Source organism: Chinchilla lanigera, unplaced genomic scaffold, assembly GCF_000276665.1.
Source record: "Chinchilla lanigera isolate Chin_1 unplaced genomic scaffold, ChiLan1.0 scaffold00016, whole genome shotgun sequence".
Classification (NCBI taxonomy): Eukaryota; Metazoa; Chordata; class Mammalia; order Rodentia; family Chinchillidae; genus Chinchilla; species Chinchilla lanigera.
In genome coordinates, this window is record NW_004955417.1 from 10,602,196 (window position 1) to 10,615,272 (window position 13,077).

At 36.5% G+C, this 13,077-nt stretch overlaps 1 protein-coding gene across 1 annotated transcript in view; it reads right to left on the minus strand.

The window, feature by feature from the left end:
* Rad54b (RAD54 homolog B (S. cerevisiae)) overlaps positions 1-13,077 on the minus strand; it is an 87,705-nt gene that overhangs the window by 3,901 nt on the left and 70,727 nt on the right. The window contains exons 9-14 of the mRNA XM_013512842.1: positions 12,395-12,534; positions 10,026-10,316; positions 4,977-5,152; positions 2,884-3,145; positions 884-950; positions 501-701 (exon numbers count right to left, since the gene is read on the minus strand). Of these exons, the coding sequence (XP_013368296.1) occupies positions 501-701; positions 884-950; positions 2,884-3,145; positions 4,977-5,152; positions 10,026-10,316; positions 12,395-12,534 (1,137 nt within the window). The remainder of the gene's footprint in view (positions 1-500; positions 702-883; positions 951-2,883; positions 3,146-4,976; positions 5,153-10,025; positions 10,317-12,394; positions 12,535-13,077) is intronic.

Here is a 13,077-nt window from a genome sequence, read left to right on the forward strand (position 1 = left end):
CATTAAATATATTTTATAAACTAGGAGCAGAGGCACATCCCTATATTCTCAGCTACTGAAGAGCCTGAGGCAGGAGGACCACAAATTCAATGATAGCCTAGGTAACTCAGCATGACCCTGTCTCAAAATAAATATGAAAAAGAGCTGAGGATTTAGTTTAGTATTATAGTGCTTACCTAGCAGGTCTGAAATCTTGGCTTCAACCCCAGCACCACAAAACAAAAACAAAAGTTTTTAACTCTGAGGCCATTATACTAAGCTTCAAAAGATTTTAAGTTAATTTTTCACACAAGATTCAGAAATCAGAAGCTAAACTGAGAAAATACGTTTTTACTAAATATCTTCTCAAATATCTATGTGGCAGTTGCCCTGTGACCTGAGAAAAAAATGAAAACTAACATACACAAATGGTAAATATTTTGAAACTATTCTTTAAATACTTTCAACCACTAAAGAGAGACAAATTAACTTTACAGTAATAGAATTAAAACACAACTAACCTGTGTGATCTTTTTCTCCAGTACACTCACAGTCGAGCAGGTCATGAGTAACACAATGTGAATTTTCATGTAATGTGAACAAATTTTTAAGTTCCTCTACAGAAAACTGAATATGTTCAGATGTCTGGGTTAGATCTACAACTGCCCCAGAAAGAGCTTGCTTACTGATCTGTCTTTGATAGATCTTTTCTTCTATTGTACCTGAAGAGAAAACATTCATGAGAGTTCCTTCAAGATATTTATGTCTATTATTTTTACAGACTAAAACATATTTATTTATTAACATACTAGCTAATCAAATATTTCTGACAGTGAAGCACTGGCTAAAACTTTTTTTAATTACTCAAAGGGTATACTTCTTTGTTACACTGAGAAGTTATTACCTGTGGTTAGGAGTCTGTAAATATGTACAGCATGTTTCTGACCATCTCTCCATACTCTAGACATAGCCTATAGAAAATAAGTGAAAATGCTGAGTAAAACAGAAACTAACAGCCCTTGCCGCATAAGCAATTTTCAGGAATATATTTTGTGGCCAGAAATTCTGGACTTTATGTATAGATTCAAAAAACAAAGCCCAAGCATACTCTGATTTATTTCTTTTTCCAGGAATAAGAAAGGAATGTTTGAGTACTCGCGGATGTTATTGTAAAGTACCTGCAGGGGGGCCAGTGGTTTGGTCTGCTTTGGTGCCGTGTGGTTTGGTTTGGCTTTTGGCATTGGGGATTGAAACCAAGGCCTTGTGCATGCTAGGTAAATGTTCCAACACTGAATGTTGTATCTTGATTTAAAAAAAAAATGGGACAATGAGTTTGGTCAGCAAGAATGCAAGAACCAAGTACAGCATGGGCATGGAGGGCTCCTTCCTAGTCTAAGTAGCTAATGAGTCACCCTAAAAAGTTCCTAGGATATCTGCAATCACTCAGCCTCTAGGCAGAGCCCTGTGATGTAGGGAATAACATTAATACTGTGCAGTAAAAAGTTGATGTTCAAACCCTGAACATTTCAAAGCAAGTCAGGCCTCCAAAAGGCTCTCTAAACCCTTAGCATATCCTGCCTGGTAAGAGTGTCTATGTTTATCTGCAGCCTTTGGTCCTACAAGAGACAGTTATGCTAACATATGATAGAGGACCTCTGGAGAGGCTGGAAACGGAGTAACTGAGTTTGGTCATGCAAGTCCCTCCATGACTACAAGACCCCAACAAAAATTCTGGACATCCAAGCTTGGGTCAACCTCTCTGCTGACAATACTCTATGTGTATCATCACTCATCAGCCCATTAAATGTCCTATAATTCTGAGGGAAGGACAACTGGACACTTGTGCCTGGTTCCCCCTGCACTCTACTGTATGCACCTCTTTCCTTTGCTAATTTAGTATCTTTATAGCAATACAGACACACCTTGTATAACAACCAAGCCATGGACCTGAGACTAGGTCATTAATTGAATTGGTCACTAAATGAGGAATTGTATATTGAATGTATGTTATAATATTCACAACAAAGAAATGGTCAAAGGAAACTCCAATTTGATGACTTTCCTTTCATTTGCATAACCTTTACATGCAGTACTGTAATGTATAACACGACATAAAACTACAGCACTGTACAGTGCAATCAGCAAAACTTACAGTACTATATATACAAGGTATACTGTACAAAAAAAGACATTGAGGCTTTCAATAAACAAGATGTACAAAACTGTACCAAAAAAAAGACAGGTCAGAAGTCCAAAGAGTCATTAAGCTGCAGGTTGCTAAATGAGGAATATGACCTAACTGTGAGCGCAGCCGCTTGCCTCAGTTCTGTGTGTCCTTCTAGCAAATTAGCAAACCTGAGGGTTGTCTTGTATTACCTAATGCAGATGCTGAGGTACAAATTTATAAGGCAGAAATCTCAAGATATATAAAAGTAAAATACATTAAAAAAGTATACCCTGAAGAAAACCAAAGGCTTTTTCTCAAATAGTTTCTAAATAAGTTAATTTTATACCCTTATTGTAGCCCACACAAACTGGTCCATAACTCCAGCATTGTCCCCTAATGGCCATGAGAGGCCTGAGGCCCCATCTGTGAAATGCATTAATTAAGGTCTGGAGACGTAAAGTTTGGGTTTGAATCCTGATTCTGTCATCTGTAAGCTGTGGGATCTACAACAAGCTTCCATTTCTTGTACAAAATTTGGCTACTAATATTCATACTTTGTAGGGATGTTGTAAAGATTAAACAGACAGTAAACAAGAAACACTTTACCAGAATGTCTGAGTAGCCAGAATGTCTCAGTAGCAAAAAAAGGATCAATACACATCACCATCATCTTCGTATCCCCAGCAGGCATTGTACCTGCAGGCATTCAGCAATGTCTAAAACATAAATATTCCTACCTGGATATCAGTGGCTGGATTCCAATCAATGTCATAGAGAATTAAGTGAGATCCTCCAATAAGATTAAGTCCTACACCACCAGCTTTTGAACTTAACAAAAAAATAAAGTCAGAAGAGTATTTACTGTTGAAACCATCAACAATTTGCTGCCTTTGAGAGATTGGTGTTTGCCCATCCAGTCTTGCATAAGCATATCCATAACGCTTGCAGACGTCTTGCAAAATATTCAAGGTCTGTGTATAGTTGGACACCAACACCACCCTGTAATCAAGACAGAAGATTCTTTACATACATTTTAAAGGCAAAATGTGATGTTTTGTAACTTTTTTTTTTTTGTCTGAGACAGGGTCTCAATATGTACTTGAGGTTGGACTTTAAATCACTATGCAGTCCAGGCTGGCCTCAGACTCATGGAGGTCCTGCTCCTTCAGCTTCCCAAGTGCTGGGACTACAGGTGTGCGCCACCATGTCTGGCAAAAAGTCAATTTTTTAGGTGAAGGAAAATATCACAGTAATATCACTGATATTTATAGAACATGCAACAATGACCTTATATAATTAAAATGCAGGTACTCCACATTCAATTTGAAAGTTACAGTCTAAATTTCCAGTTTTAAAAAACAATAAAGACCTTTATGTCTTTTTCATAACTCTAAAGTCATCTTAAAAAGAACAGGAGAGCTGGGCATGGTGGCACACACCTGTAATGTCAGCACTTGAGAAGCTGAGGCAGGAGGATTGTTGCAAGTTCAAGGCCAGCCTGGGCTACAAAATGAGTCTAGGGCCAGGCTGAACTGCACAGCAAAACCCTGTCTCAAAAAAGACCAAAAAAAAATACAAAAAATGAACAAAAGGATAAATTGTGAGACTTACATTCAAACCTCATTTCTTCTCACTGCCTCTAAAACTCTGTTCACTAAGCTGGGGGTATAGCTCAGTAGCAGAGCACTTACCCAGCATGTACAAGTCCCGGGGAGGTATCCCCAGCACTGCAAAAAAACAGATGAACAAAGAAATCTCTGTTCACACATCCCTTGTCCAACAACTGTCAGTCCTGCCCTCAGAAAAGAGTGGAAAATCCAGGTTTTTTTTTAAATGCAAAGAGAAATCTAAGTAAATGTTTATACTTTTAAAGCCAAACTGGAGTCACATTGTGCATCTATATACATGTTTTTTTGTACATATCAAATATTATCTAATAAAACATGTGAGAAGACCTCCATTTCAGGTAGATACAGGATGCAGGGGAGTAGAGAAGATGGCATCTAAAGCAACCTGAAGCAGAGGTTTCCAAGAGGAGAGAATATCTGAGCTGAATCTTAACAAAGAGAAAAAGCCAAAAGAATGACAAGCAGAGGTATACCAGACACAAAAATGTGCAACACGTAAGAACAGTGTGAGCAGTAGGGCAGGTTACGGGTTCTTCGAGCAGTCTGGCAGAACCGGATCCCATCGTAAGTGTGACAGAGTGGAGGGAGGTAAAGCTGGAAAAGGAAGTGTTCATCTTGTCCACTGTGCTAAGATGCTCAGAAATTTCTGGAGGATAACTAAGAGGCTGAATTTTTAAAGAAAAGGAGTGAAGTGTTCACATTCCTATTTTACAAATATAATTAAGAGCATAATTGAATATGTAATGCGATTGAAAGAGAGAATTAGTTCATAAGAGCCCATCAGAGCATATAATCATAATAATCAAAACAAAATGGTAGGAAAGGAAAGGGGAGTAGGTTCCTGAATGAAGAAATACGACCAACAGAGTTTAATGACTGGATGAATGTTGACAAAGAAAGGTGAAATGAAAACTCTAAAGTATATCAATGTTCATCCAGGAAACAGTAAAAAACAAGTTAGGTGTTATATACCAAAAGACAGAACTAGTGCTTTTTAAATGTACGTATACTACATTTAGTTTTTCTTAAATAAAAGCTTATACATTGTTGTACATTTACAAAATACTGGAAGCTTACCATGACTCCAAAGGAAAATGTTCCTTTCTAATGTTTTCTTATTTGAGGGGTAGAAGGGAGTAAGCAATAGAGAAGGCTAAAATCCTATTAGCACTTGCAGGTAGTGTGTTAAATTGATCTCTTACTTTTCAGTGGGACGAAGTTCATGGATAACAGCTAGGAGTTGTGACAGCACCTGTAGTTTTCCCGACTCCTTCTCAGGAAACACATGAGGGTTGTAATCAGCAGGAAAAACATTCAGTAAGCCTTCATACAGACTCTTTTCTTCGTTTCCATCACACGTTGAGCTACCTTCTTTTCCCTATTTAAAAAGTCATTGTTAACACTAGCTCATATTTGTTTTTTTAAGGACAAAAAAATGCTAACAGTATGGGGAGGGAGGAGATTAATAGGTACCTGAAAGACCCAAGCTGTTCCGTAAACCTTTATAAGTCAGGATTTGATCATTTTTTAAAAAGTAACATGCATCCCACTGAGTTGATTACAAACAATTATAAGGCAGTCTCGGGACCTCTCTCTTAAACATACATGTGCAGCATCATGTTCCTCATGGATCCTTGGGCGGGCAGGAAAATGGGAGGAAAATAAAGGGCAGACAGAAAGGCAAAACCTGTTCTCTCTGGAACCCTGACATTTCCATCATCAACCTGCATTTTCTATTTTTCTCTCCTTCCCTAGTACCACTTTCTCCTGATTAGTGGGCTGCACACAACATGTTCCAAGAGTAACCCACAAAGAAGCACAAGTTTACTTAATTTACTTCAGTTTCTTCTGTAAGAAGTAACAATCTCACCAATAACTTAACAGAGTTTACTCTTACAATACTTTTTATTTCACTAATAAACAGTGTAATGGAGAGTGGGATCCTGAGGATTGAAGCAGGGCTTCAGGTGTAAGTGATCCTAGGTAAGTGCTCCTCCACAATCCCCAGTCCCAATGTTACTAATACTAAAGGCCTGAGAATAATATTTCAAAGTAGTTAGTACCTCCAAAGTTCTTCCCCCAAAACTGCCCAGTTAAAATATGAATATGTAAGTACACATAAGTAGAGATGAGAGTTATTAATGACTAATCAGTTTTTAAATTCAAATTCCACGACTGGCTGATCTCTTCACTCTCCCCCATATCTACCAGAATTATCACAATTTTTGAAATTTTGTTCAATCTAAAACACTTCCAAGAATGTTTTCTCATTTTTATGGCCAATCACCTCAATCCTATAAATCCCTGAGCCCAATGCAAATTCTACCTGATCATTCACAGCTCTCTCTCTTTCTCTGCCTCTGACTCTCTCTTTATAGCACCTTTCATCTTTGACCATAATTGAGTGGTTGACTCTACTTTTCTACACTCCCTAAGGTTTCCAATGTGTGTTGTATTCCTTCTTTAATAGTATTAGAAATACTTTAAGGGAAAGAAGTCCTGCAGTGGAAGACACTGGGCACAAAGCACTAATTGTGTATTACTGCCATAACATGGCAATAATTAGATGAAGTCATTTGAATAAAAGTATTTGGAACTCTAAGACATTTACATATGTGGGAAAAGAGATGGCTGCTAGCTGCCTCAAGCCTATTTGCTAAAATGCTTACAACTTGGAGACAGTATCAAAGGACCATAGATGCAGGGTCTAGTTCACAGTTGTTCATATTTAAAAATTTGAACATGCTTAAACTGTAAGGAATTCATGGCTCAAACTAATCAAATTAAGAGACTAAATAAGTCAATTCAATGGATTCTGAAATTTACTGACCTACAAGTGAAATACACCCATTTAAGTGAATTGGTTTACACACTCTGTCCTTTGAAAGAAGATTCAGAGAGAAAGCCAACTCACTAGCAGAAGACTGGTGAATATTAAATCAGAATATAAGCAGGATGGGTGATCTCAATGCACAAGTTCTTAACCAGGACCACATAAGCAGAATCACTTGCAAAGTTCTCAGGCATGCCTGAATCCTACTTTCAGATTCTGAATCAGTGTGTATTTATTGAGATCTAGACAGATGTGGTTTTAAAAGCTGCCCAGAACATTACAATGTGTACTACTAATTACTAATCTATTAATGGATAATATCCTATGCTATGACAGCCGAATGCATCGCCTGTGATTGACTAGGTAGACTTCTATCAGCTAATCGAGATACTCTTTCCTCTGACTCCACATAAACTGGTAGCCTATGATTATGATTTACAATACTATTAGTGGTTACGTTCTATTCACATTTCCTCAAGAGATTTAGCACCTTAAGCATGGGAAACTACCTAACTTGCATAGGAACACATTTAGACTTATAAACCATTGCTTAAAGGTTACTGTGTATGCGGAAGGCTTATCACAGCCCTTTCATAGTGAACCTTACTTGCTATGATGTTAGAGAAGAGGTTCTTTGGAATAGTGTCAGACTATAAATGATGCACCCTATTTGAAACTTAGAGCATTCTCTGCCTGTTACCAGTGGCCATTTGGCAACAAAGGAGAGACATTCAGAGGCCACTGCGCTTCCTTTAAGAATGTGCAAGGATATTCTTAACTGGTACATTCTGGGCCATCATAAAGTCTTCCTTTTAAGGAAGAATTTTTGGCTTCTATTTTTGCTGGGCTTCGTGCCCAAAGGGTTTAATTTTTACCACTGTATATAGAATCTGCTTCTTTAAAAGTTGCTTAATAAATTGTTATAAACCTGACTTCTTCAGAGTTACACAAAACTGACTTCTGTGATAAACTAGGTAAATATAATCCATTGTAGGATAAACTTGGAGAATTCTGGTACAATGCTTATTTACAAAATACTGAATTAATCACTTCAGCAAAAGGCAGCACCATAGTTTTTGTTTTAGGTTTTTTGGCAAGTTTTGATTTTAGTTTTTTGAGGAAAAACATAAAAGAATAAAAATTGCTCAAGGTAAATTGGTAAAACAGGATATTAATGGTTATGATGCAATTTTCACAACCAGGCATTCTGCTAGGTTTTTTCCATAATTTGCATCAAACTGTCACAATAACATTATTATGAAATTATCATTGTCTTTGCTTTCCACATGTGAAAATTAAGGCTCAAAAATACAACCTGACTATGTAACTTCTCAACAGTTAGAGAATTAATTAGTAGGCCTAATTAGTAGAACTAATTAGTAAAAGACCTAAGTAATAAAGTAGGGACTGGTACTCAATTCTAATCCAAATCAGAAAACTCTTATTGTACTCCAAATTGCCTTATGTTTATGAAATATTCAAATAGCCCTACTATGTTATCACTAAAAATCATATTAGCAGCGGCCAGGGATGTAGCTCAGTGGCACAGCACCTGAGTGGCAACTGTGAGGCCCTGAGTTCAACTCCTGGTACCAAAAATAAATAAATAAAAATAAAAATCATACTTGCAGAAGGTGTCTAATTTGAAGAAAAAGTCACAGTTTACTTAGTAAAAAATGTAGATTTTAAAATAGTACAGTATCACTAATATTAGTTTTTCTAGAATCAGATTATATACAAATTATCTCTGCACCCCTATTTCCTCAATATCAAAAAATAAGGAAGGTGGCATGGACCTCTAGTTCCAGCTGCTAGGGAGGGAAGCAGAAGGATCACCTGAACCCAGGAGTTCAAGAATAGGCTGGGCAACACAGTAAGAGCTCATCTTAAAAAGAAAAAAAACCTGGGCGTGGTGGCACACACTTGTAATCCCAGCACTCAGCAGGCTGAAGCAGGAGGATCACTGTGAGTTCAAGGCCAGCCTGGGCTACAAAGTGAGTTCAGAGCCAGTCTAAACTGCATACTGAAACTCTGTCTCAAAAAAGACAAACAAAAAAAGATGGTAAAATAACAAGAGTTGTATAAAGAAAAAATAAAACTAGAAAAGTATGTAGTGTTTGGTATGTGGTAAATGTTTAATAACGTAGCTGATATTATCGTTAATACCAAAATATGATTTTTTTTTCTGGCTTCAGAGCCTACAATTACTTTCATTTTCTTTTTGTGATTTTCCTGATGTTTACAAATTTCATGCAGAAATCATTACCACTTTTCTTTAAAAGCCAAATAGAGCTGCATTTTTATACTGTACAAAAGAAAATTTACATTCTTAATATAACTAGATACACCTAGAGGAAAATTACACATCAGTCAAGAAATACAATATTTAACATCTTAGATTATGTTTCTGCATTGGAGACTGATATTGAACTTTATACATCTTTATTTACAATAATTTAAAATATTTTTTTCATCTCTGGTAGATATTTATAAGGCATTATCACTTTTATAATAAGAAACACAAATATTTTAATAGCAAATTTCCTATTTGTTAGCATCAAACAAAACCAAGTGATTATGAGACAAGGTATTAGACAAGGTCTCAAAGAACATGAGGCACAAACTGCAGAAGGCGGTGCCTGAAAACCTGAGGAAAGTGCACCTGGTGTAAAGAACAAGTAGAAGGTTGGAGGAGCTGTAGTAGAACCATACGGGAAGTGATACAGAGCTTTTACAAAACCCACAATTGCATCAGAAATGATAGCACATGCATAGACTCACAGGTACTCAAGAGGCTGAGGCAAGAGAAAGGACTGCAAGGTTGAGGCCTGCATGGGCAACAGAGACTCTGTCTCAAAATAAAGTCAAGGGCTAGGGATGTAGCTCAATGGTAGAGCATACACCAGACTTGGGTTCAATCCTCAGTACCACATTTAAAAAAAAGAAAAAAAAAAAGGAAAAGCAAAAGACCCCACACATGTTAACTGTAGGGATTAGTTTAATCTCTCCTTGAACTCACATATCAAAGCACCAATCTCTGTCACAGTGTTATGGTTTGTGTCTGGGTGTCCCCCCAAAGCCTCATGCAGTCATGGGGCAGGCTTTTAGAGTTTGATTGATTATGAGTGTGAAAGCTACACCCACCCTGGGGTGGATAGTTTGCATATGTAAGGGAGAGGAAGAGGCTGCTTGTGGCCATTCCTCCTTTTCAGTGCTTGTTGATTCTGCTGTGTTCTGCCGCCACGAGCTGTAGCCCTCTGCCATGTGCCACTCTGCCTTGTAACCTGCCAAGTATGGAGTGAAAACTCCACAAACTGTAAGCAAAATAAACCTTTCCTTCCTTAATTTTGGGCGTCAGGTATTTTCTCCTAGCAACATGAGAAAAGTAACCAAGACACATAGTTTATATTCTCCTTACCTTTATGGAGTTGAACAGAAGGCAAGGGTGATTGCACAGTTTTTTAAGAGCTCCTATGCATATTAGATGAGGACTATTTTCCAGCGACCCTTGAAGACAGAACCTGACAGCCTGAGAATTCAACAGCTTTTTATAAAGTTCGATTTGTAATGTTCCGGGTCGGCAAAAGAGTACATTCTCTATTTTAGGTGGGAGATATTTATTTATGACTTCCTGGGTTCTTCTAAGGATAAAGAGTCCCGTGAGACGAGTAAGTTCAACTGCTCTTCTCTCTCCTAACTCCTTCTCTTCCTACGGAAAAACATCAGACTTAAATTAAATGTTCAGTAGAATAATTTAGTTAAGTGAAGCCACAACCTCCTAATCATTTGTTTGGCTAAGGGCACCATGGAGAGCCATCAGAAATCAATAAACCACAAAAGAAATTCTGAAAGTAAGCTTTTATGTGAAGACTAGAAGGGGTCATGGTCTTAAAATCATTAGCAAAGAACTGACAGCAAAATTCTTTTTTGCTTTGGTACCGGGAGTCAAACTCACAACCTTGCACTTGCCAGGCAGGCACTGTGCCGCTGAGCTATATCCACGGCCCAAGACAGCAAAATTCTTGGAAGTGAATATTTTGACAAATTTTCACTCTAAAACTAAGCCCACAAGAAATTATTGGCACAAAGTAATGTTGATTTTTTTTTTTAAATTCTTATAAAGCATTCATTTAACAGTAGTAAATTTTTTACTCAAAATATAATATTAATGAAATATATGTTCAAATTCTATATATAGAATTTTTTGAGCACAGAACTTTACAGTAAATCTTAAAAATAAATTCCATATGTACATATTTATTCCTGTATAAGTCAGAAATGTTCCCTTATATTTTAAAGTAAGGTTTAATTTTTATTACAAAACTAATAGGTTCACTAAATAAAAGACAGAAACTACAGTTATACAATAGTAAGAAATTTTAAATCAATTTTCAACAACCAAAAACAACCACTGCTGTCAAGACTTATGTATATCCTCTAAATTTTATTTCTCTACATAACAAGAACAGTATCTCAAACTATTAAGCTTTAGGCAAACAAGGCACCAATTAGTTTGTAGTACTTAGCCTTTGATGTTTAATGTATATACGGGATAAATGAATGTGATCTTTTTCTTAATGAAAGATCATAAATTCTTCATGTTATTAAATATTCACATAAACCAAACAGGAGGAATAGTTCAGTGGTAAAGTGCTTGCCTGGCATGTTCAAGGCCCTGGGTTTAATCTCCAGCACTAAGGGAAATAAATCACATATACCACTATTTTGTGTAGTTTCTGGTTCATAGAAAATGTGCAATAAACATCTGTTGACAAATTTTATGAATTCTGAGATAGAATTTTTCACACTTTAGCTACTCTACTATAAGATGCCTGTATAGGGCCGGGGATATAGCTCAGTGGCACAAGTGCCTGCCTAGCAAGCGCAAGGTCCTGAGTTCAATTCCCGGTACCAAAAACAAAAAGCAAAACAAAACAAAAAAACCAGACCTATAAGATGCCTGTATAATCAATGATTTCTAATACATTTCCTGACACTGTTTTACTTAGTGATATATAAAATGATATACATTCTATAATTGATAGTATCTTTTTTTTTTCTTGGTACTAAGAATCAAACTCAGGACCTTGCGCTTGCTAGGGAGATGCTTGTGCCACTGAGCTATTACCCCCTGCCCAATTGATAGTATCTTGAAGTCATTTAAGCAGAATATCTTTAAAAAGTAAAGACTATAATTTAACCAGTCTCCCTGTATTTAAAAATGTTTGTTTCCTGTTAGTTTCTTTATTTTCTTTAGTTTGTTCCCAATTTTTTCCCTTACAGAAAAATTTTTAAATAAATCTATTGTTATTTCTTTATAATAAATTCCTTAAAATATTACTAGGTCACAAGATACGGACAGTATTAAGGCTTTCTGATACATACTGCCAAACTGTCCTCAAGTTATGCCAATTTACATCCCATCTAGCAGAGTATGGTACTCTCAGCTATGCTTGGTATTACCATGTACATTCAACTAACTACAACACCAACAAAAAGAGTAGAAAAGTTACCTCCTGTTACCTTGGTTTACTTTTTTCTATACCTGTAAGGAAGAACATTCTGATATTGTTATTTATATAATCTTTCTGAAATGCCTATTTATGAATTTTAGACAAGTGAGGATGTCATTTTCTAAAATAATGATGCAGGAAAATATGGAAGAATGATTCTATGAAAAAAGTTCACTTACTAATTTTTTTCTAAATTAAAATAATTCCCAAGTTATAGATGATCTTTCTAGACATACTGCTCTTTTTTAAACTTATTTATTAAAATAAATTATACCTTAGAAGCAGAAGGTTCTCTAGACATAATGATGGGTTCTTCATATATTTTCCTGTAAGATGACAAAGAGCCTAATACTCCTGGATTTACAAAATCAATTAATGCAAAAAATTCTTGCAGATCATTCTGAATCGGAGTACCTAAGGAGAGATAAAGAAGACCAGGTTTGTTTTATAATCAGGTATTTATAAGTTTTTACTCTCTTCCTTCAAAGGAATAAAAGCAAATTTCCTAAAATCAAGAAAGAGCAGCCAAATTAAATTTAAAATTTTAATAATCATATAAATCTTTAACTCTGTCTTTTTGGTAGGGGGTGTAGCAGCATATGCTTGTAATCCCAGCCATCAGGAGGTTGAGGCAGGATTGCTGAAGTGGGAGGACAGCCTGGGCTACATGGTGAGTTCAAGACCAGCTTGAACTGCACTGAAAGACCCTGTCTTAAAAAACTCCGTCCTTTTGGTTTTTTGCTATTGTTATTGTTGTTTTAAAAAAGGGTCTCACTTAGACGCCCAAGCTGGCATCAAACTCGCAATCATTCTTTTTTTTTGTTGCTTTTTTCTTATATTTTGAGGCAGAGTCTTGCTATGTAGGTCAGGCTGGCTTTGAACTCATTGAGTAGCCCAGGCTGGCCTTGAACTTACAGTTATCCTCTTGCCTCAGCCTCCCGAGTGCTGGGATTACAG